A 26,018-nucleotide genomic window follows, 5' to 3' on the forward strand; every position below is an offset into this window, starting at 1 on the left:
CTGTGCCTCCATACAGTAATAATGCCCCTTCTGTGCCTCTATACAGTAATAATGCCCCTTCTGTGCCTCCATACAGTAATAATGCCCCTTCTGTGCCTCCATACAGTAATAATGCCCCTTCTATGCCTCCATACAGTAATAATGCCCCTTCTGTGCCTCCATACAGTAATAATGCCCCTTATGTGCCTCCATACAGTAATAATGCCCCTTCTGTGCCTCCATACAGTAATAATGCCCTCTGTATCTTCATATAATAATGCCCCTCTGTGTCTCCATACATTAATAAGCCCCTCTCCATGTCTCCATACATTACTAATGCCTTCTGTGCCCCCATACGGTAATAATGCCCCTTTATGTGAATAGAGAATATATTAAAAAAAAGCTCACCTATCCCCGCTCCCATGATTAGCTTTCAGCCCGGCCCAGGCGGCCACGATGCAGTGATGTTATTGTGCCGCCTGACGTCTTCTATACACCCGACCAAAAGCCTAAAGCAGCTTGAGACTTACTAGAGTATGACGTGGGGCACGGGGCCAATGGCTCTCGGCTCCGCCACACGTGTCCTCTGTACATACGTCCCGCAGGCACATATAACATTAAGAGAAGGGTCCTCCTGTTGTCCCAGCAGCCCGCTATCATCCCGTCCGGTCGCGGTGGCATCTCTACATGTGGAGGGTCAGCCCCTCTAGCTGCTATAGGACCCTCCAGAGAGAAGCTCCAGGACAGGTTGTGCCCAATCTATAGACCCTGCAGCATTAGGACCAAGCCCTCCATTGTGAGAATTAAGGGGCCGAGTTGTAAGGTGTGCAGGGCAGTAGTCATGGCCGAGGGGCTCCGTTCCCACGCCCTGGCACCTCACAAATAAACAGTGTCCTTGTCCATCAATATTGTGCTGTGTATAATGCAGCGTACTCGCGTTCAGACTGGAGGCTATCCCTTCAGCCCGTCCAGCTCCACAGTATTCACAACACCCGTCCCGTCTCCCTCACCTCACACGTTACCCTGTCTGTCTTCCACTTGTTGGAAGGGAATAAGGCACGCTTCCCAGTGCCTAGTTTGGGCCGTAGGACCCGGACGTTGCATGAATGTCCACTGGAGTGAGTTACTGAAGTTCTCATATTGCTGGAACAATACGTACTTCTCGTGCCCTCCAGCCATCTAACCTTGAACTTTCACTAAAACTGTATCTCTCAATCTAATCTAACCATGAAGTGCTCCTTTTTCTTATTTGGCCTCGCCCCTTCCCATGATGGGCTGCTCCAAACATAACTGTATCTAACCCTGTGCACTACTTCCTACAACTAATATATGCCCACCACTGCACATTCCCCTTTCTTTCCATACACTATAAGCTCTATACTATAACTCATATCCTGAACTTATTCCTATGCTTTCCCTATGCACTACACATTAATAACATTGTACAGTAATTACTATATATTAGGAGAGCCGCATACATTAGTGCCTATAAGGTTCTATGCACTTTACATTTTACACTGCTATAAAAATGCAATAAAATCACCTATTTAAATACACTGCTCGCAAATGTTGTTTTCAGTGGAGAGGCGCATGTCAGTGCCTGTCACACAATTACAAAGTGATCTGATCCAGAATTGGGGGGGGAGGGGTAATCATTTTGACTTTTGAACAAAATCCCAATTTTTTTAGTTTAATTTTTAGTAAAATGTTAAGCAAAATCTGTCCTAGGCCCTGATCCCCCAACGTTGTGTGCCTTTTCTACCACTGGCATCCCATTATGGCCCTGTAATGGGTATAACCAAGGTGGTTGTAGCGGATTGTAATACTTGTAGTTGCCTCCAGGTGGCAGTATAGTCACAGGCACAATCGGAGGATTCGCTCCCCGGGTGGCTGATACCATTTATCGCGCTCAGTGCTTTCTTCTTTTCTGAGAGTCTTTGGATAGGAAATGTACCCAGGACGTGCCCAGACAGAGCCAGGCCCGCTGCGAGATGCCGGAATATTAGTGTAATACCTGCCCAGGTGGGGAGCTGGGAACAAACATCCTGCTGCAGAGCGGGAGGAACAGCCACAACAGCTTTATATCAGGGAACGGCTATCCATGCAGCAGCACCCTGGTATCAGTGCACATGGTGAGACCACCAGCAATCCGCTGTGTTCAGTTTCCCTGCAGCACCTCCACAGGAGAAATGAGGAATTACACCTTTCAGTGTTTTACCCGTAGGGGCCTCTGCAGGTACACGCCAGCCTAAATGTACATAAAACCTGTAGATTTCCGGCAGCTCCCGGCAGATGTCGGCACAAGCCGGGTGTTTACCTTCCACTATGTACTCAGCGCCTTCCCCTATAGATGGCGCCTCTGACAGACGCACAAAGGACAGATCCGCATCCCTGGGAACTCTCCACCTGGAGAAGGCCTGTTAACCCCACCTGTGCCGGAGGGGCTCATCCCCTGGTTACCATAACAACCACAACAATTAGGAAGAGGAAACTGCTTTTTGGTGACTTTGAAATATCTATGTTCCTATATATATATATATATAATGTGTGTAATTATATGTTAATTGTATGCGACGTGGGGGTACTGTGAATGTCACGTTATGGGGGGCACTGTAGATGTCACTTATGGGGGCTCTGTAGGTGTCACTGTTATGGTAGTACTGTGGATGTCACTGTTATGGGGGGGCACTGTAGATGTCACTTATGGGGGGCACTGTAGGTGTCACTTATGGGGGGCACTATAGATGTCACTTATGGGGGCTCTGTAGGTGTCACTGTTATGGGGGCTCTGTAGGTGTCACTGTTATGGGGGCTCTGTAGGTGTCACTGTTATGGGGGCTCTGTAGGTGTCACTGTTATGGGGGGCACTGTAGGTGTCACTGTTATGGGGGCTCTGTAGGTGTCACTGTTATGGGGGGCACTGTAGGTGTCACTGTTATGGGGGGCACTGTAGGTGTCACTGTTATGGGGGGCACTGTAGGTGTCACTTATGGGGGGCACTGTAGGTGTCACTGTTATGGGGCACTGTAGGTGTCACTGTTATAGGAGTACTGTGGATATCACTGTCATGTGGGCACTGTAGATGTCACTTATGGGAGCTCTGTAGGTGTCACTGTTATGGGGCTCTGCGGGTTTCACTGTTATGGGGACTCTGTAGGACTGATCAGTCAATATGTGAAATATTTGGCTGTAACAGAAGATAGTTTATTCTCCGAAGGGCTGGAGAGCGGCACAATAATGATTGTCAGCAGGAACAGTGAAGCATGGTGGAGGACCCTGTAAGTTTCTGGCTGCATTTCAGTAAATTAAGTTGTGGATTTGGTCAGGATTAGTGGTGTCCTCATTGGTGAGGAATACAGGCAGATACTTATCCATCACATGTAATGTCATCAGGGAGGCATCTGATTGGCTCCAAATTTATTAACAACGACTCCCAATATCCGGCCACTGTCATTAAGAACGAGGAGTCCTGGAGCTGATGATCCGGCCCCCGCAGAGCCCTGATCTCACATCATCCAGTCTGTCTGGGATCAGAAGACTCAGAAGGATCCGCACAAGCCTCACACAGAAGATCTGGGGTCAGCTCTCCAAAATGTTTGGAACAACCTCCTAAAACAACTGTGTACAAGTGATTGAGAAGTGATGGAGGCGACGGGCGGTTACCGAATACTGATGATGGAGGCGACGGGCAGTCACCAGGTACTGACGATGGAGGCGACGGGCAGTCACCAGGTACTGATGATGGAGGCGATGGGCGGTCACCGAATTCTGATTGATACAAATAAACCATTATCACTTCTGTCTTTGGAAGCTTCTTACTCTGCAGCATTTTTTTCACACCTGCCTAAAACTTGTGCACAGTACGGAATATTCTCAGGGTGCCCCATATTCTGTACTAACAACCCTGCGCATTTATGTCATCTGCAGAAACATTACACCTGAGTGAAATATGAGCCGCAGAACAATGGCCGCAATATCAAAGGTTATAACTTACAAAAGCCGAAACCATACACCCGTGTTTGTCTCTACACCCTGCCGAAGCTGCTACGATCCCATCTGCTCTCTGGCAGTACCCGGATCAATCTCTGCAGAGGGTAAAAAAAAAAAAGAGCGGGGCACATTAATCACCCGGAGGTAATCAGGTACGTGTAGGAAACAGGGAATAATAACCGCAGGAAAACCCAGCGACAGGTCTCGCCCAGTTCTCTTCTTGGCAGGGGCGCAGCAGCATGCAGGATACACCCCACAGCTATGAAAAAAAAAGATATCACAAGGAAGATAATCCTCAGGACTGAGCAAGAGGCGGCTTATTCCACCCCGGACTCCCGAGCAGCAGGTGACTCTCACAACTTCCTTATTTCTTGCTCCTTTAAGACTTTATATCAGAATCTATGAAACAAGTTACATTGTTGCTGCACTAAAACTTTGCCTGATACAGATGTAGCAGAGCTGAGTCTGTCATCTAACTCTTATTAGGCATTGCTTTATCTGTTTATTGCGATTGTCCTCTGCGTCAAAGGTAAGGCAATAGGTTTACCTGCAGTCCTATGTAAGATTGCAGATGACACATCTTGAGCGAGGGTCATTAACAAACTTGGCTCTGCTGCATCTTCATATTTCTAGGGGTCGGGATGTATGTAGTCTGATTGACTAGAGGTGATAATTTGCAGCTTCCTGCAGTTGTAGGGAGCCGTCCGTGTATTATTATATTATACTACATTGTTGTATTGGATAAATATCATTTCTGTCGTTGACACTTTGACATATTTATTTGTTTACTGCATTATGGTAGATTTTGATATTTAATGGAATACAACATAACACTATTCTTCCGATATCAGCCATTCATTATATATTTTTTTAAAGGGGGGCTGTCCACTTCCCAGACAGACCCTTATCAAATTAAGTAGAAATTGCCACCTGTCATAAATATATATATATTTGGTATAAATGCCGCTGTTCTCCTGGATCCAGTGATGTTTTCCTTTTGTTCCTGCACCTCTGCGTTACTGAAATATTGACCCTTATTTCTTGTATATAAGTCCACATTTATTAGCCAAGTGGGCGTGGTCATCTACTCTTCTCGTCTTGAGGACCACGCCCACTTGTTGTTTTATTTTTTTAAAAGACTAGATTTATATACAGGATATAAGGGGTCATATCTCAGGAACGGAGAGGCGCAGGAAGAAAAGAAAAACAATGCTGGACTCAGGAGAACAGCGGCAATTACACCAGGTAAAAGTCTTATAGATTTTTTTTTTTTTGCAAGCATTCTGGGAGTTGTAGTTCCACAGGTGCAGACTACTGTCAGAATTGCAACATTTTCTCAGACCTGATTTGCTGTGGATTTAATGCACTGTTGATTTTTTCTATATTACGTTCATCATACTGAATTGTGGGATAATAACGAGGGCTATGTGTGCCAGGCCTGCCGGGACATGTGAATGAGCATGGCAATACGTGCCTGTTTTTACTTGCATGTTTATATAGGATACAGTAAGAAAAATGTCTGTACTCCCATCACCATGAATACGGACAATCTCCACTAATTAGGATAGAAATCTAGTGCTGATTCATTTATAAATATCTCTTTAGAGTGTTAGCAATTAGTTTACCTGATTCAGAGCTCCAAATTCTCTGCATAGACATAAATAAAAGCCTGGCTGTCTGCAGTCACCACTAGAGGGAGCCCTCTGAATCCAGATTTATCATTGAGCTCAATGTATTATCAGATTGCAGTGAGCTCCCTCTAGTGGTGACTGCAGGAAGACAGAGTTTATTTTTTTCATCTCTAACTATGTAAGGGGTTTGGATTGGAAAAACAAAGTTTAGGATTTCTGAAAAATGTAATGACTCAGAAAGGATCTAAAAGTGACACGATGTCAAAATCGCACTTTCTCCATGTCGCCTGCACTGTGAAGTGATCGGCACCTGCAAGAACAGAGTGAGTGCCTACCTGGAGTTGTTAATGCAGAGATCAACATGTGAGATTAGTTTTTCTTCAGCTGCTGCACTTTGTAAGGGCAGTAACCAAAATGACAAAGCTTAGTATAATGAAGTGAACTTTGTCATCTCAGTCAAATATCTGGGAAATTGGGCACCGCCATGGGTACGGCAACTATAGGAACCAATTCTTACACTTCTTCGGCTATATAAAAAAAGCTAAGGATATTAGGAAGTGTGTTAAATTAAGTGCCATGCAGAGTGTAGCAGCCAATGATAAACTCCTTTACACTGCTGCGCTGTGCAGAGGCAGCAAGAGACGGAGATGATACATGAATAGCACGGAATGAATGAAGTCAGTATTGATATTGAATCAACTGCACATACAGTAGATTAAAAAATGTCTTAATTCATCAGAAGAACTGATTTTATAAACTTACACTTTTTATTACTCTTAGGGTGAGATACTGTTTTTGAGTTATGCTTAGGTTTAGATGTAAGGGCTAGGGTTAGGCTTAGTGCTAGAATTATGTATGGAATTAGGGCTAGGATAAGGCTTAAAGTTATAGTTAGATTTAGAGCTAAGTTTAAAATTAGAGCTAGGGTTAGGTTTAGGATTAGGCTTTAGGTAACAGATAGGACGAGGGTAATAAAATTGTTACATTAAAAAAAATAAACAGCATATACAGTAACTTTTTATTTTAAAAAATTTAGTGAAAAGCAAAACAAAACCAGGACGTCAAAGGCCTCTTTCACACTTCAGTTTTTTGGTGTCAGTCTAAAACCGCCAGTTTCCTCAAATAACGGATCCGTCATTTTTTTTGGCGGATCAGTTATTTTACCATAGACTTGCATTGGCGACGGATTGTGACGGATGGTCGTCAGTTCCATCCGTCATGCGACGGATCCGTCGAAATTTGGCGGACGTTGTCTAGATATAGATGGACATTGAAACGTTTTTTGTCAACGCCGAAATGACGGTTCGCAGCGGATCCGTCGCGTCCGTCATTCCATAGAATGGCCGCCTACGGGCGACGGATCCGTCGCGACCGTCATTTCGGCGGATCCGTCGCCCCAATCCGTTTTTTCAATTGCGCATGCTCCAAAAAGTAGATACTTTTCCCAGACAACCCCCAAGTAACGGATCCGTCAAAAAAACGGATCCGTTGGAACCGTTTTCTCAACAATTGTGACGGCTCCGTCGATCCGTCACTATGTCGGAAGTGACTGACGCCAAACAACTGAAGTGTGAAAGAAGCCAAAGCGCAAACTATAATTACATCAGTTTTTGTGAAATTACAATACATGCACTTGAGGGAAAAGGGGTTCAATAATGGACACAGATTAAGGGGTGCAAAACAACTGGCAGCCCACCCCGAGCCACATCAAAGGAGACTCGCTATGTAAATACACACAACGACTCTTAAGTACAATCAAGCATCAATATTCTTCCAATGCAGGTTCTTATTGCAGACCAGAGGGGGCGCTTTATGGAAGAAAGAAATTCACAACCTGACAACCACTTTTCCTGAGTCAGAAATGTGCACAGAGTAATTGTCACTTTCTCCAAGGAGCGGGACTTGCAACATTATACAGCAGGGGGCGGTAATGAGCACAGGCCCACTGTAAAGAGGATGGGAGACTTGTTTCTCAGTCTCAGGGCATGATGGGAGTGATAGTTTTTCTTACTCTCACTATCAGTCACCATTAGTTCTCATGCAGTGATACATATATCAAATATTATAAAAGTAATGTTTATTCATCAAATGGGACATAATACATCATTGCAAAAGTTTGTACACCCAAAGTCTAAGCTCTAAAATTATAATAGCTCTCATCCATCCGAATTGGATTTTGGCTGAGGGATGCGGGTCACAGGTCAGTCCCACAGTAAGCAAACTGTGACCAGGCCTCATTTATTCTTTTCAATAGAAAATGGCAATCCTTCAGAGGACAATTCACCCATCGGCCCCCGGCAGGGTGGGCATGTCACCGAAATGTACAATAAAGGGCTTAAGACAAAGGGGATATTTTTAATTAGCTGTATGGTAAACCCTAATTCTATTCATTCAATAATCTGTGACTTAAAGGGGTGCAGAGGATATAATTGTACCCCGTCCTGGATCTTACTGGGCCAAGTGGCCACCAAGCCACCCCTGCTTCCTGAATGGGTCAAAATTAGCCTCATGGCATCAGCTGTGACACATCTTTTATAGAAGGGCATCACTGTTCTCCATTCCTTTTCTCATAATATAAAGTGCTATGTATATGAATTAATACTGCCAAACTGTGCGCCTAAAATATGGCTCCATGGAGAGTTCACATACTACTACTGTATAGTGACATAACATCTCCACATATCGACCACACAATAATCCTATTCACTGCTCAAATAAAACTGCCATACAGTGTCCAAATAACACCAAAGGAGAGTGCAGAAATAATACTACCGTATACTGTGGCGTGTAAACGTTTGGGTACCCCATGTCGAAATTACTGTTATTTTGAACAGTTAAGCAAGAAGAACATGAAATGATCTCTAAAAGGCCTAAAGTTAAAGATGACACATTTCCTTTGATTCTAAACAATATATATTTGTTGTAATTTTTTACAATTTAAAAATTACAAAAAGGAAAATGGGACAATGAAAAAGTTTGGGCATCCTTGTAGATTTGTATGCTCAGATAACTTTGACAAAGGTTACAGACCTTAATTAGCCTCTTAGGGTTATGGCTCGTTCACTATAATCGATTGGAAAGACCAGGTGATGCAAATTTCCAGCTTTATAAAAACTCAGCCTCCTCCAACCTCGTGCCAAAAACCAGCTGCCATGGGTTCTTCTAAACAGCTGCCTAGCACTAATAAAATGAAGATGGTGGAGGCCCACAAAGCAGGAGAAGAATATAAGAAGATAGCAAAGTGTTTTGTTTTCAAGTTGTCCTTTCCTCAGTTTGAAATGTGATTTAAGAAATGACAGTTACCAGGAACAGTGGAGGTCAAGATGAAGTCTGGAAGAACAAACAAAATTTCAGTGAGAGCTGCTCGTAAGATTGCTACAGAGGCAAATCAGAACCCCCCGCTTGACTGCAAAAGACCTTCAGAAAGTTTTGCAAACTCTGGAGTTGTAGTACATTGGTCTACTGTTCAGAGACACCTGCACATATATGGCCTTCAGGGATGAGTCATCAGAAGAAAACCTCTCCTGCATCCTCACCATTAAATTCAGCGTTTGAAGTCTGCAAAAGAACATCTAAACAAGCCTGATGCATTTTGGAAACAAATCCTGTGGACCGATGAGGATAAAATAGAACTTTGGCCACAATGATCAAAAGGTATGTGTGGAGAAAAAAGGGCACAGAATGTTAGGAAAAGAAAATCTCACCATTAAGCATGGAGGTGGATAAATCATGCTTTGGGGTTGTGTTGTAGCCAATGACACAGGGAACATTTCATGGGTAGAGTGAAGAATGGATTCAATTAAATTTCAACAAATTCTTGATGCAAACATAACACCATGTGTAAAAAAGCTGAGGGTGAAATGAGGAAGAGGATGGCTTCTACAAGTGTATAATGATCCTATACACACGTCAAAATCCACAATAGACAACCTCAAAAGGCGCAAGATGAAGGTTTTACTATGGCCCTCACAGTCCCCTGATCTGAACATCATTGAAAATCTATGGCTAGACTTCAAAATAGCAGAGGATGGAAGACGCCCCAGGAATCTCACAGAACTGGAAGAAGAATTCTCCAAGGAAGAATAGATGGAAATCCATCAAACAAAAAATTAAAGACACTTAGCTGGCTGCAAAAAGTGTTTACAAACTGTGATACTTGCAAAGGGGGGTGCTACAGGGTACTAACTATGAAGGGTGCACAAAATTTTTCATATGCTCATTTTCCTGTCATTTTTAAAAGGTAAAAGATGAATATAATATATATTTTGCCTAAAATACAAAGGAAGTGTGTCATTTTTACCTTTCGTCCTTTTAGAGATCATTTCAACTTTAACTTGCTTAACTATTCACAATAACAGTAATTTTGGCCCTGGGGTGCCCAAAGTTTTATATGCCGCTTTGATATATGCACCACACGATATTTATATTGAAATGCCCAAATAAAATTCCCATACAATGACCAAATAAAACCGCAATACAGTGCCTAAATATTTATTCCATTTAGTGCCCTCATAACCTTTTTGTATAAAGATATCACAATATTCTATTCAATGGCACAATGAAAAGCATCATAGTGTCCAAATATTACCGCAAAACAATTTCTATATAAGCTTTCCAACATAGTGCCTTTATAGAACTCATTCATTGCTGCTCAAAAAAATAAAGGGAACACTAAAATAACAGAATCTAACTCCAAGTAACTCAAACTTCTGTGAAATTAAACTGTCCACTTAGGAACCAACACTGATTGACAATTTTACATGCTGTAGTGCAAATGGAATAGACAACAGATGGAAATTATTGGCAATTATCAAGACACCCTCAATAAAGGAGTGGTTCTGCAGGTGGGGACCACAGACCACATCTCAGTACCAATGCTTACTGGCTGATGTTTTGGTCACTTTTGAATGTTGGTTGTGCTTTCACACTCGTGGTAGCATGAGACGGACTCTACAGCCCACACAAGTGGCTCAGGTAGCGCAGCTCATCCAGGACGTCACATCAATGCGAGCTGTGGCAAGAAGGTTTGCTGTGTCTGTCAGCGTAGTGTCCAGTGGCTGGAGGCGCTACCAGGAGACAGGCCAGTACACCAGCAGACATGGAGGGGGCCGTAGGAGGGCAACAACCCAGCAGCAGGACCGCTACCTCAGCCTTTGTGCAAGGAAGAACAGGAGGAGCACTGCTAGAGTCCTGCAAAATGACCTCCAGCAGGCCAGAAATGTGCATGTGTCTGCACAAATGGTTAGAAACCAACTCCATGAGGTTGGTCTAAGGGCCCAACGTCCACAGAAGGGGGTTGTACTCACAGCCCAACACCGTGCAGGATGCTTGGCATTTGCCACAGAACACCAGGATTGGCAAATTTGCCACTGGCGCCCTGTGATCTTCACAGATGAAAGCAGGTTCACCCTGAGCACATGTGACAGACGTGACAGAGTCTGGAGACACCGTGGAGAGCAATCTGCTGCCTGCAGCATCCTTCAGCATGACCGGTTTGGCAGTGGGTCAGTAATGGTGTGGGGGGCATTTCTTTGGAGGGCCACACAGCCCTCCATGTGCTCACCAGAGGTAGCCTGACTGCAATTAGGTACCGAGATGAGATCAGACCCCTTGTGAGACCATATGCTGGTGCAGTTATCCCTGGGTTCCTCCTAATGCAAGACAATGCCAGATCTCATGAGGCTGGAGTGTCAGCAGTTCCTGCAAGATGAAGGCATTGAAGCTATGAACAGGCCCGCCCATTCCCCAGACCTGAATCCGATTGAGCACATCTGGGACAAGTCTCGCACCATCCACCGTCACGTTGCACCAGACTGTCAAGGAGTTGGAGGATGCTTTAGTCCAGGTCTGGGAGGAGATCCCTCAGGAGACCATCCGCTGCCTCATCAGGAGCATGCCCAGGTGTTGTAGGGAGGTCATACAGGCACGTGGAGGCCACACACACTACTGAGCATCATTTTCTTGTCTTGAGGCATTTCCACTGAAGTTGGATCAGCCTGTAACTTCATTTTCCACTTTGATTTTCAGCATCATTCCAACTCCAGACCTCTGTGCGATGTTAGTTGTGATTTACGTTGATCATTTTTAGTTTTTATTGTCCTCAATACATTCCACTATGTAATGAATAAAGATTTACAACTGGAATATTTCATTCAGTGATATCTAGGATGTGAGATTTTAGTGTTCCCTTTATTTTGTTGAGCTGTGTATTTACATCACAATTATTATCTTTAATGCCCAAATAAAGCTGTCATATTGTGAAAATATAACTGCAATATAATGACTAAATAATACTACCATGTAGTGCCCACATACTAGAGCATAAAGTATTCAGCCCAAATAATACGACCATTTAGATCAATGCTGAGTAGTATATAGAAAACTGTATAGTTGTTATTTCACACAATTCTATTATATGATAATTCCCGGGACCTGCTTTTGAATGTGGAGATGGTTTTCCATAGCTGGTCTTTATACTGTTTCATTAATAGGGGTCTACAATACATTTATATGGTAATGTAACTTAATTTGACACACTGTCCAATATCCTCAGCTTCTTTATATAACAGAAGTGGTGTAAGAATCAACTCCTGTAGTTGTCGTACCCATGGCGGTGCCCAATTTCCTAAATGTTCAATATATCTATAATTGTTACTTAATAAATCCAACAAAACCTAGTAAAGCATAATTTTGTAACTCTGTACAGAATTCAAATACTACCATATAGAGCCCTCATAGTACTTCTATATATTTACCAAACAATAGTGCTATTGAGGAGTCAATAATTCTATCATATCGTGTCCTCATAACTCATGTATTGATTTCACAAATATGATGATGATTTCACTTAAAATAACACTCAGCTGACCTCTTTCTTTTTTCCATGGCAGAAGAGGTGTGAGAAAGTGATTCTGTACTTACCGTACCCATGGCAGTACCCATTTTCTAAATGCACAATACATCTAGCTGATACTTTATGCTATTGTTGCCACCAAATACCTCCACCAGCACCTAGTAAGGCATTATTTTATTGTAACCCGGCTGGAGTAGTCCTTTAGGCACTACCAAAGTCTTTGTCTTTTGTTTTGCTTTTCCAGACTCCTTTAGAACCCTACTAACTTTTTGCCTCCAGGTAAGACAAATTGTTTGACATTAGTTCTCTTACTGGGGTCAAATGTTGTAATAGGATCAGCCGGGCTTTTGTCTTTAAGAAAATATTATCCCACTGATGCTCCTTCAAGGATTATGTCAACAGGAAATATTAAATATAGTCGATGTTTCTGTTTAGGAAACTGATGCTGTCACACAAAAATGTATCTACAGGCCAAAAAAAAGAAGCCAATCTGACTTGAGACACTCCCCAGACTTTTTTTTTCTGAGATGTTCTGATATGAGGTCATTGTCTTTCTATTTTCTTGACCTTATATTGATTAATGAACAGATAAAAAGGGAACAAAATCCCCAAGAGCCTCCACCATTTACGGTCAGAATATTATTCTGTGATCCACAAAAACAATACGGTATTTGTTATACAGATTATTTGTGACACAAGAGATTGCTTTAAACTGTAAAGCTTCATATGGTAGTGGAGTTATGTGGGCACCATATAACACTATTATTTAGTATTCTCTGACAGTGATATACACTCACCGGCCACTTTATTAGGTACACCTGTCCAACTTCTTGTTAACACTTAATTTCTAATCAGCCAATCACATGGCGGCAACTCAGTGCATTTAGGCATGTAGACATGGTCAAGACAATCTCCTGCAGTTCAAACCGAGCATCAGTATGGGGAAGAAAGGTGATTTGAGTGCCTTTGAACGTGGCATGGTTGTTGGTGCCAGAAGGGCTGGTCTGAGTATTTCAGAAACTGCTGATCTACTGGGATTTTCACGCACAACCATCTCTAGGGTTTACAGAGAATGGTCCGAAAAAGAAAAAAAATCCAGTGAGCGGCAGTTCTGTGGGCGGAAATGCCTTGTTGATGCCAGAGGTCAGAGGAGAATGGGCAGACTGGTTCGAGCTGATAGAAAGGCAACAGTGACTCAAATCGCCACCCGTTACAACCAAGGTAGGCCTAAGAGCATCTCTGAACGCACAGTGCGTCGAACTTTGAGGCAGATGGGCTACAGCAGCAGAAGACCACACCGGGTACCACTCCTTTCAGCTAAGAACAGGAAACTGAGGCTACAATTTGCACAAGCTCATCGAAATTGGACAGTAGAAGATTGGAAAAACGTTGCTTGGTCTGATGAGTCTCGATTTCTGCTGCGACATTCGGATGGTAGGGTCAGAATTTGGCGTAAACAACATGAAAGCATGGATCCATCCTGCCTTGTATGGAGCATCTTTGGGATGTGCAGCCGACAAATCTGCGGCAATTGTGTGATGCCATCATGTCAATATGGACCAAAATCTCTGAGGAATGCTTCCAGCACCTTGTTGAATCTATGCCACGAAGAATTGAGGCAGTTCTGAAGGCAAAAGGGGGTCCAACCCGTTACTAGCATGGTGTACCTAATAAAGTGGCCGGTGAGTGTATTTACTATGTCACAATAAAATAAGCAGTGTACAACAAGCATTTTAGCATTACATGTTAATTCTAAGGCACTATTACTTGGACATTGTATGGTAATTATGAAATACCTTATGGCAGTATTTTCAGCACTCTGTGGTGCTATTATTTGGGCACTGTTTATTGGATACTACGTGATACAATTTGAGCACTCCAAGGTAATTACTAGGCACCTTATGGGATTATTTGCAATTTATGGCACTATTATTTTCACAGTTTGTTACTATTGGTCATTTTTAGGCACCATATAACATTATTTTTTAGCCACTGCATGGTACTATTATTTTAGTCACCTTATAACACTATTATTTGGGTACCGTCCTATACTATTGTTTGTGTACTACTTAGTTATTGGGCACCTTATAATGCTAATATTTGGGCACTGTATAGTGCTGCCCAATTATTACTATTTCATTCCTTTAATAACACATAGCGGGGGCACCCACTCATAATTTGCCCAGGGACCACCACAAATCCTGCCCCGATCCGACAACTGATCTTTCCATTTTATGTTCTTCCCCTAATGGAAATACGACATAGCTGCCTCCAGCGTCTGTTCTGCCCAATAGTCGTCACCATTCAGATCAGTATCAGGACAATATAGGATATGCCCAGAACTCAGCAATTAACACAGCAAATTAGAAGGTGTCCTATAACCTCTGGTTTGGCTTCACTTCTCTCATCTCCCGGAGGGGCACATTCCGCTCCCCATTAATTAGCTGCTCTGCCAGACGGTGACGTGGGCTTGTTGGTGTTTCCTCTTCTATTCAGGCACCAATTTGTGCACAATAGTCAATTAAACATGGGACTGTGCTGTGCCCGGCCAACTGTGCCACCCTAGGAAGACGACTTCTGCTATAAGGGGGATGGTTAGAATGAAAAGGGTCAATAATAATACTAATAGTATAACACGGTCAATCATGGCGCTATATTATCATAACTCTCAATTGTGGTTGTCGCTGACTAATTTTTGGGAGTCACCAGTATGAAGGTGAATAGAAAACTATTGTCAGAAAAACTTGGCTGCTTTCTTCCAAACACAGCGCCACCATTGTCTACAGGTTGCATGTGGTATAGCAGCTTAGTGCTATACCATGTTAAATGGAGCTGTAATACCGGACGTGGACAGGTGTGGCGCTGTTTCCGAAAGATAGTAGACATGTCATTGTATAACCCTTTTAACAATCAGATTTACAGCGGCATGCAAAAGTTTAGGCTCCCCTGGACAAAATTCCTGTCTCTGTCAACAGTTAAGTAAGTTGAAGATTAACTTATCTCTAAAAGGGCTGAAGATGATATATATATATATATATATATTAGTCACTTTTTACATTTGAAAAATTACAAAAAGGAAAATGGGCCAATGCAAAAGTTTGGGCACCCTTGGAGATTTGTGTGCTCAGATAACGTTGACCAAGGTTTCAGACCTTCATTAGCCTGTTAGGGTTATGGCTTGTTCTCTATCATCGTTGGGAAAGATCAGGTGATGAAAGCTTCTCAGCTTTACAAAAACCCAGCCACCTCTAACCTTGTGCCAAAAAACAGCAGCCGTGGGTTCTTCTAAGTAGCTGCCTAGCACTCTGGAAATGGTGGAGGCCCACAAAGCAGGAGAAGGTTATAAGAAGATAGCAAAGCTTTCCTCAGTTTTAAATGTAATTAAGAGATTGTAGTTACCACGAACAGTGGAGGTCAAGATGAGGTCTGGAAGACCAAGCAAAATTTCAGTGAGAGCTGCTCGCAGGATTACTAGAGAGGCAAACTAGAACCCCCGCCTGACTGCAGAAGCCCTTCAGAAGATTTAGCAGACTCTGGAGTTGTAGTACATTGTTGTACTGTTCAGAGACACCTGCACATATATGGCCTTCATGGATGAGTCATCAGAAGAAAACCTCTCCTGCGTCCTCACTATAAAATTCAGAGTCAAAAGTATGCAAAAGAACATCTAAACAAGCCTGATGCATTTTGGAAACAAATCCTGTGGACCGATGAGGATAAAATAAAACTCTTTGGCCACAATGATCACAGGTATGAGTGGATAAAAAAAGGCACAGAATTTTCTGGAAAAATAACATCTCGCCAACCATTAAGCATGGGGGTGGATCAATCAGGCTTTGGAGTTGTGTTGCAGCAAATGGCACAGGGAACATTTCACGGGAAGAGGGAAGAATGAATTCAATTACATTTCAACAAGTTCATGATGCAAACATAACAGCATCTGTAAAAAATAAAAAAATTGCAGTATGTGCCGAGTAATGGAGGCTTGGTCAACACTGTGACAGGAGACTGATTGACGACTGATGAAGTTACTGTCACCTGACTGCTATTGAAAAAAGTGCAGAGGATTACCAAGCCAGTAGACCACACAGTACTAGAAAACTGGACGTTCTAAGTAGAAGACCTGTCACTTGCCACAATTATGTAAATTTGTGTAAATGCTGCTGTTCTCCTGAATCCGGAGCTGCTTTTCTTTTGTTCCTGCACCTCTCCGATCCTGAGATATGGCCTCCTCTTCCCTGTATATAATTCTTGCCTCTTTAGCCAAGTGGGTGTCATCCTTGAGAACACACCCACAGAGAAAAGTTTAGGAGCACGCCCATGCTTAAAAGACCAGATCTATATACAAGGAAGAGGTGGTCTTATCTACGGAATGGAAAGGCGCAGGAGGAAAAAACAACATCTCCAGATTCAGGAGAACAGCGGCATTTACGCCAGGTAATCGATGACATATTTATGGTGAATAACAGGAACTCTTTAAATTCAGATGTAGTAATGCTCTGTTACAGACTTCAAAGAAATGACCCAACTTGAGTTTCCCATTGGGATGATCCATTTTGGACCCCTTCAGCCTCTCAGACTGGATTCACTTTAATGGAGCTGAGCTGCAATACCACACACAACCTGTGGACAAGGGTGGCGCTGTTTTCAAAAGAAAGCAGCCATGTTTTTTTTCCCAATTCCCTATAAGACTCTGTACCCCGGTTCATTGCCTGAAGTTTATATGTTTATAAAGAGGCAATGAATATATTTGCAGCTTGCTGATAAAGCAGCTGCCAGTCCTGTAAAACTTTCCAGTTCCAGAGATGGAGGGGGGGCTCCATACGGTCCAGAATAAAAAGCGATGGAGAGTGCAGGCTTAGTGTATGACCCACGGAGCAGAAAAAAATCAGTCTCTGCATTCCTGTAGCTTGGAAACCATGTGCTCCCCTTTCAGCCCTGCGCTCACCAGTGACAGTACCAATTTGAATAAGAATCGTTCCATTTAGGATCAGGGCCGGAGGGAGGGAGCGCTGCCCCATCAGTCCTGCTCGCTCGCTGCACTATTGCTTGTTTGTTTTCACATTGCTAGTGTTCTCACGCTGTAAGTTGGTCTAACACCCCCCTATGCATCATTGGGGGGCCGGACCCTCTCCCACCGATAAGACTCCGAATTTGGCTTCTTTAAATTTGCGGCAAGTTGTAGTCTTTGGCATCAAGTTGTGGAAGAGGCAAAGTGTCCGTGACGTCAACTTCAAGGTAACCGACTTTATCTAGAAATAGAAGATGTTATAATGAAAGAGGAGAAAACTGCGGAAGGGTCAGGAAGTGAGGACGAAGAAACCGGCAAGAATGGTTCAGACTCCTCGGAGATGTCTAGAACTTATCAAAGGGGAAGCACCAGAAGTAATAAGGGCCAGGAAAATTAGATAGATAATAGATGATACATAGATAATAGATAGATAGATGATAGATAATAGATGATAGATAATAGATAGATGATAGATAATAGATAGATAATAGATGATAGATAATAGATAGATAGATGATAGATAACAGATGATAGATAGATGATCGATAATAGATAGATAGATGATAAATAGATAGATAATAGATGATAGATAATAGATAGATAATAGATAGATGATAGATAATAGATAGATAATAGATAATAGACAGATAATAGATAGATGATAGATAATAGATAGATAGATGATAGATAACAGATGATAGATAGATGATAGATAATAGATAGATAATAGATAACAGCTACATAGATAATTGATAGATAATATACATGATAGATAATAGATGATAAATAGATAGATAATAGATGATAGATAATAGATAGATAATAGATAGATGATAGATAATAGATAGATAATAGATGATAGATAATAGACAGATAATAGATGATAGATAATAGATAGATAATAGATAGATGATAGATAATAGATAGATAATAGATAGATGATAGATAATAGATAGATGATAGATAATAGATAGATAATAGATGATAGATAGATGATAGATAATAGATAGATAATAGATGATAGATAATAGACAGATAATAGATAGATGATAGATAGATAATAGATAGATGATAGATAGATAGATAATAGATAGATGATAGATAATAGATAGATAGATAGATAATAGATAGATAGATGATAAATAGATGATAGATAATAGATAGATAATAGATAGATGATAGATAATAGATAGATAATAGATGATAGATAATAGATAGATAATAGATGATAGATAATAGATAGATAATAGATGATAGATAATAGATAGATAATAGATAGATGATAGATAATAGATAGATAATAGATGATAGATAATAGATAGATAATAGATAGATGATAGATAATAGATAGATAATAGATGATAGATAATAGATAGATAATAGATAGATGATAGATAATAGATAGATAATAGATGATAGATAATAGATAGATAATAGATAGATGATAGATAATAGATTACAGATAATAGATAGATAGATGATAGATAGATAATAGATAGATAGATGATAAATAGATAGATAATAGATAGATAGATGATAGATAGATAATAGATAGATGATAGATAATAGATAGATGATAAATAGATAGATAATAGATAACAGCTACATAGATAATTGATAGATAATATACATGATAGATAATAGATAGATGATAGATAATAGATGATAGATATAGTTAGAAATGAGAAATAGATATAATACATAGATATTAGATAAATATCAGATGACAGATTGATAGATTAATCCAATTATCTATTTATCATGTATTTGTTAATCCATCTCATATCAAAATATCGACTTTTTTGTACATAAATTCCTTTTATATACAACTTATCATTTAATTACATTTCTGTTCTATATATTTTCACATCTAATGAACATTCCTGGGAGAATCTCCAGGTGGCGGTAATATAATATATTAGGAAGGTTTATTTTCCATCTAATTAGTCTTCTTTGGCTCAGATATAGAGATATTAATGTATTTCTGCATAATTTTATGTTGCTCAAATTAGTGATAAATATTTTTTTTTTTTTTAGCTGAGATGAAAAGCGTTTTGGGATTTCAGCACAACAACGTGTACATATACTGTATGTTGTCTATCAATGTTTGGTCCTTATGGATTAAAGTGAACTGTGAATGGGGATATTTGCCCCTAACACAACCACAGTGTGTATATATTGGACTTTTCAGTTGTCTTAGGGACCACGTATGGACTGGCTCGAGTCCTACATTTCACCGCTCTCTTAGCCTTACATGATGAAACCTTAAGAATCAGCTTGGGTCCACAAGTAAAACTGAGAAAAATAAGTTTCCCAAATAAGAAAAAAAAAAAAAATTACGAAAGTAAAGTTTCACAAATGCCAAAATTTTACAAGAAAAAAAAACGTAAAAAATTAGTAAAGTAAAAAAACTTTTAAAAGTGAAACAAATTGGGAAAGTAAAATGTTTAAAGAATAAAAAATCATGAAAAATAAAGTGTTTTAGAAAAAAATAGAAAATTAAAAAGTTTCAAACAATGGGAAAGTAAAATAGTTTTAAAAATCCTCAAAATTGAAAAATAACATGTTTAAAACAAACAGGAAAAGTAAAATATTAAATTTGGAAACTAAAAAAAGGTTTTAAAAATCCATAAATTGAGAAAGTAACAAAATTCAAAAATTGTGAAAGTAAAAAGTTTAAAAATCCCAAAATTGTGAAATTAAAATGTTTAAAAAAAAAAAAATACTTTGCAAGACTTTTATTAAGGTAATAAAATATCTAAAATACTAAAACACAAAAGTTTGTACGTGATTTTGAGAAAAGTGAAACTCTTGATCCTGACAGATCGGTGGATATTATTTTAACCCTTAATTTACCATGTGGTGAAAGGTGGACCTTGTTATGTTATGAAGTCCTATCGGGAATGACGGGGTCGGTAAGTCTGGCCTCTCTGGACCACAAGACCATAAAATTCTCTTAGAATAAAAATGATCACTGTGTGATGAGCGTCTGAGTGGCCCGTGACCTGCTGGGAGGGAGGACCCTGACAATGAGGGGCAGGGGCCGCTTACTGCGTGTGGCAAACTAATTCATTCACCCCATTTGATGACTTCACTCTGCAGAGCGCTTAGCATGATATTTCATAGCCCTTCCATGGTGTCTGTTTTGGCCCTGGGGAATTCATGAGCAGATTTTTTTTTTTATCTGGGAGGGGGGCTACACTGATTTGCATTATAGTGGGCATTACTGAGCTACATTGGGGGCTTTTGTTGGTAAAATAAGTCCCAAGCTTTGTGCCCTCATTACTGTACTCGATACATAATCTCTACTTCGATGGATCTAAAGTAAAAAGTGAACCGACTTTAATTTTAAAATTTCAAACAATGTCTCCATGGTAACAGACTACAAACTACTGCTGCGTAGTCAGATCCTGCAGTCATGTGTTACTTATTCTCTTCTCTGCCTCTTCTTTTACTGTCTGAAGGTTATTATCAATAACAAGAGGGAGCAGAATAACACGTGACTCTGCTTGTAGTCTGTTATCCTAGAGAAACATTGGTGTGCACGGGAGCTGTATACACAAAACGGAAGATTTTTAATCCACACTGATTACAAAGTTCCATTTTTTGTGGCAGTGATAACAATCAAAGAGTGGCGGGGATTGGCCTAAAGACTGTGGAAAAAAAACATGGCGGTGAGGAAGAAGTCTTCAAAAGTTAACTGACACCTTTCTTAAAAGTAGTGTTAGCAACCACATTGGTTGTCGGACAGCGTTCTCGGAGGCGCATAGAAGTATATTTTATGTTTTTGCGTCTCTCTATTCCAGTTCAACATTATTTTTTTTTTTCAGGTGGAATTCACTAGACATTGGAAGTAAATCGCGACACATCAACTTGCAGATGACGCACTGGAGAAAAAAATGGCGTCAGAGATTCGTGTCGCTCTTGATTTTGGGTAAGCTTCCTGGTTTCTGACTCTGAAGCATCTGTTCTTGGAGTTGTGTTGTTCCCCCGTTACTCCTCCTGGAAAGGAATTAATATATTGAAAGTTGGAAGTTACTATTCCCTGACTCGTTGGAACGTGTCCTTATACGTTAGAACAGTTTAATTTTTGGCCAATATGCTGTTCTTGTGCCCAATGGACCATACATGGACCCATGTTTGTTCATCAACGTGGAAGTGCACGAGCTGCTCATGGACTGTGACATCTACACTCTGGTCCCAGAATGTCAACGTTCATTTATCTGAACATTATTCACAATTTTCAGGAGGAGTAACAGAAAATAAATATTGGTAGAGGGGACTGTTTTCTATTTTATATTTAAGGTCTCATTAAATGGGGACATGAAAAAATAGCACTGGTATCTCTTTTCCAGAAATAGCACCACTCCTATCTATGGGCTACATCGGGTATTGCAGCTCAGATACAAGTAGTTGAGTGGCAATACCCGGCACAGACAGTGGAAAAGAGAAAGCAGGTTGTCACGCCGGTAACGCGCATGCTTTCTCAGCGTCGTCCTACTCTATGCGTTCACCACTCTGCTCCTCCCAGTGTCAGGCCAGCGCACTGAACTGCCTCTTGCAGCTTTCCCAGCTCTGCTGCATTCCCCTGTTGCTGGAGAGTTTCCCCCTGGCTATATGGAGGAGCGGTCAGACCCTACAGGAATTTAACTCTGTCCTGCAGAATTCTGCTTCCCTGGCCTATCCCCTGCCAGCAGTGAGTATATTAGGCAGCTCCTCCCTCCACACCTTGCCTGAACTTAGGTTCCTAGTTTCAGTCCGTCTTTAGAAATCTGTCAAGGTGCATGTTAGTTTTTGCTCTCCTGTTATCGACCCAATTTGCTAACTCATTTTGAACTTGTGCTGCCAATCTTGACCTTGGACAACATCTCTGTCTTCGCCCCCCTGTGCATCACATTTCTGCCTTCACCCGTGGGTCAGCTGCTGAAGGTCCGGACTGCCCTGAAGTGGCTTCTGGTGACTACCCTATCAGACCAAGCCTATTCTCACCATCAGATGCTCTATGCCAGGTAGTCACTAAGTTACGCCCCTCTAGGGAAAGCCCGGCCGGTGGTGCAGTCATCACACAGGTCCCTTCTGCTGAGTCCTTTAAGAAATGCAGCCCATATCCTCTTCGCTCACCGAGGCTTATGATCAGGTTTGGTGCCAGTCTTCCATCGCTTTCACCAAGGTGATTGACAGCTAAAACTCAGCACAGATGGGGTTAAAGGCACAGCCGGGAAGTCAGAATGCCAGCTGTACTGTTAGCTTTGGAACATGGACTATGTGTCTTGTGATTTCTGTAAAATGCAGTGGATAGGAAAAGAATGAAGGCTCGCTTCTATGATCTCTTCATCACTTCTCTTGCTCGCTTCATTGTGCACTTCTCTGCTCTTCATCTCTCACTTCTCTGCTCGCTTCATCGCTCACTTCTCTGCTGACCTAATTGCTCTCTTCTCACTTCTCTGCTCGCTCCATTGCTCGCTTCTCTGCTCACCTAATTGCTCTCTTCTCACTTCTCTGCTCGCTTCTCTGCTCACCTAATTGCTCTTCTCACTTCTCTGCTCGCTTCATCGCTTGCTTTTCTGATCGCTTATTCACTTGCTTCTGTGCTCACATGATCGCATACTTCTCTGCTCGCTACTCTGCTCACTTCTCTGCTCTCTTCATTACTTATGTCTCTGCTCGCTTAGTTGCTTACTTCTGTTCTCACTTCTCTGCTCGTTTCATAGCTCGCTTCTTTGCGCACGTCATCGCTTACTACTTTGCTCACTTCTCTGTTCACTTCACTGCTCGCTTCTCTGCTCTCTTCATTACTTCTCTGCTCACTTCAACACTTACGTCTCTGCTCGCTTAATTGCTCACTTCTGTTCTCACTTCTCTGCTCGCTTCTCTGCTCACGTCATCGCTTACTTCTCTGCTCGCTTCTCTGTTCACTTCACTGCTCGCTTCATTGCTCACTTCACTGCTCACTACTCTGCTCACTTCTCATCTCTCTGCTCGCTTCATCACATGCAGCCACTATACAGACCTATGTGTCTCCATAGTTGCAGACTACAAACAAGCAAACCTTACATGTAGGGTTACTCTCCTATATTGTCATATGTGACTCCAGGATCAGACAACAAAGAGTTCACACTGTGGAAGTATTGCAACACATAGGTCTGCATAGGAGCTGTATACACAAAACGGTAGGACTTTTTTTAGGTATATCTGTTACATAAAAAAAAATTAGGCGTGGGTTTGTTCAGATGGTGCATTACTTATATTGTATGCCAATGGGGCAGGGATGCAAGTTCAGGGGTACTGTAACCTGTTTCATATACTTAAAGGGGAAGGAGCATTTGTATATTTTATTGATTTTATTGCTATACCTTGGTAGATTGCGCAGCAGCTGTCGGTGCCAGCTGGCAGACGGGAATATTTGATGCTTCTTGGACATCCGGTAGCCTTGGAAACCTGATTGTCTCCATAGTATCGGATGCTGCCACGGAATGTCACAAATGTAGAACTTATCCGTCAAATCTCTGCAAATAAAGCGGCTCGACTAAGAGATTCTTCAGGGTCATTTGCTCGAGATGACAACCATTGTGGATACTGACAGGGGTGAAATTGGCTATGAATATCAGATCTCTGGAGTCTGATGCAAGCATTGATCCATGCTTTATACTAACGCTGCTCTCTCCTTATAACGGTTCATTATGTTCAAAGCCAAATCTGCCGTCGAAATTCTGCTATCTGCTACAGTTCGGCCTGTCACGTGGGGTATTAGGGTCCAGTGGTTCTTACCGCTGGTGGCACAGGCGTTATTTTTACTTTGTTTAAAAACTTTATTGTAAAGGAACTGCGTATGTCTGTACAGTGAGCTCCCCCTAGTGGTGGCTGGAGGCAGCCATTATTTTATCATCTAGCTGGAACCAGTTAATGCATAGAGCTGACATATGAAAAATATAAGGTGTAGGGTCTTGGGGTCCTCTACTTCTGCAATGTATGATTGCCCCTAATATTTCTAGGCAGCAGATCTCTGAGGAATGTACGGCGAGGGGCAAACACCAGTCTATAGTATAGCACAATTATCAGATACAAAGAGGACATAGTTTATGTAAACCCCACCCAAAAGTGATGACTTCTGATTCCTTCCTGGGATGGAGTTTTCCACTACTGTGCAAAAGTTTTAGGCGGGTGTGAAAAAATACTGCAAGGAAAGAAGCTTCCAAGATTAAGTGTTGTTAGTTTATTATCTGAATCCCATCTCGTCGCCTCCATCACTTCTTCTCGTCACTTGCACTCAGTTTTTGAAGGATCTCGGCAGGAGGTTGTTCCAAACATCTTGGAGACCTGACCCCAGATCTTCTGTGTATGAGGCTTGTGCAGGTCCTTCTGTGTCTTCTGATCACAGACAGACTGGATGATGTGAGATCAGGGCTCTGCGGGGGCCGGATCATCACCTCCAGGACTCCTCGTTATTAATGACATTGGCTGGATGTTGGGGGTCGTTGTTCGGAGCCAATCAGAAGCCTCCTGATGTTTTTACATGATGAATAAGAATCTGCACATAATTCTCAGCAATGTGGACACCATTAATCCTGACCAAATCCACAACTCCATTTACTGAAAAGCAGCCAGAAACTTACAGGACCCTCCACCATGCTTCACTGTTTCTGCAGATTGTGCCGCTCTCCAGGCCTTTGGTTACAGCCAGATATTCTACATTTTAACTCATCAGATCAGAGACAATGCTGACATTTTTCTACCCCGCAGTTCCTATATTTTTGTCCATAATTGAGTCACTTTGTCTTGTTTCTATGTTGATTTTTTTGGCCTATTTCTTCCATGAAGATTCCTTCAGGCCAGGCTTCTCTGAACAGTAGATAGGTGTAGCTAAGTCTCACTGGTTGCTGCCAGTTCTGAGCTGATGGAGCTGCTGGACATCTGATTTTGAAGGGAAGTAAGCATGACGTGTCCATCATCTGCGGCACTAAGTTTCTATGGCTGACCACCTGTGTCTGTGGATCTCAGTGTTGCCCATTTCTTGGCGCTTCCTCAAAAGAGCTTAAGTAGATCTTAAAACCCCAATCTGCTTGAAATCTTTACCTGAGAGACAGCTTGCTGATGCAGTATAACTACCTTGTGTTTTATTGCTATGCTTTCCCGTGACGTGTGACATGGAACTGTCTTCCACAACCTCACCCTTGTGGAATAGTTTAGCTGTTTCTCACCCGTTTTTCAGCCTCCTACACAGCTGTTTCTGCTACAGATGAACATGATGAACATTACCACCTGTTTGGTAAAATTGATGACTCAGACACCTATGTGCAAGTGACCAGTGTACCTACTAGAATTGATACTGTTGAAGCCCGAGGGCGGTCACTGAATATTGATCTGATTTACATTTTTCTTTTGTTCATTCTCTTTGCATTTTGTTAATTGATAAAAATAAACTTTTTAACATTTTGATTTTTGAAAGCTTCTTAATTAGCAGCATTTAGACCACAGCAGCCTAAAACGTTTGCACAGTCCTGTATATATCTATTTTCTGCCAGCAGTAATGTGTGTAAGTTATAGAAAAGTGATC

At 41.6% G+C, this 26,018-nt stretch overlaps 1 protein-coding gene and 1 long non-coding RNA gene across 5 annotated transcripts in view; one reads left to right on the forward strand and one right to left on the reverse strand.

Moving 5' to 3' along the window:
- Nucleotides 1-1,995: 1,995 nt before the first annotated feature.
- LOC143787556 (laminin subunit beta-1-like) overlaps nucleotides 1,996-26,018 on the forward strand; it is a 64,616-nt gene continuing 40,593 nt past the window's right edge. The window contains exons 1-2 of one of the 4 annotated variants that reach the window (XM_077276407.1): nucleotides 1,996-2,111; nucleotides 21,295-21,398. In XM_077276407.1, coding sequence (XP_077132522.1) covers nucleotides 21,344-21,398 — 55 coding nt within the window. In that variant the 5' untranslated portion in view covers nucleotides 1,996-2,111; nucleotides 21,295-21,343. Of the gene's footprint in view, nucleotides 2,112-4,027; nucleotides 4,316-5,138; nucleotides 5,215-17,266; nucleotides 17,692-21,294; nucleotides 21,399-26,018 lie in introns of those variants that run through there. The other 3 variants (XM_077276404.1, XM_077276406.1, XM_077276405.1) reach the window with 3 other exon arrangements.
- LOC143787560 (uncharacterized) overlaps nucleotides 21,339-26,018 on the reverse strand; it is a 131,168-nt gene continuing 126,488 nt past the window's right edge. The window contains exons 7-8 of the long non-coding RNA XR_013218396.1: nucleotides 23,818-23,970; nucleotides 21,339-21,466 (exon numbers count right to left, since the gene is read on the reverse strand). This is a non-coding gene — a long non-coding RNA (uncharacterized LOC143787560). The remainder of the gene's footprint in view (nucleotides 21,467-23,817; nucleotides 23,971-26,018) is intronic.

Source organism: Ranitomeya variabilis, chromosome 8, assembly GCF_051348905.1.
Source record: "Ranitomeya variabilis isolate aRanVar5 chromosome 8, aRanVar5.hap1, whole genome shotgun sequence".
Classification (NCBI taxonomy): domain Eukaryota; kingdom Metazoa; phylum Chordata; class Amphibia; order Anura; family Dendrobatidae; genus Ranitomeya; species Ranitomeya variabilis.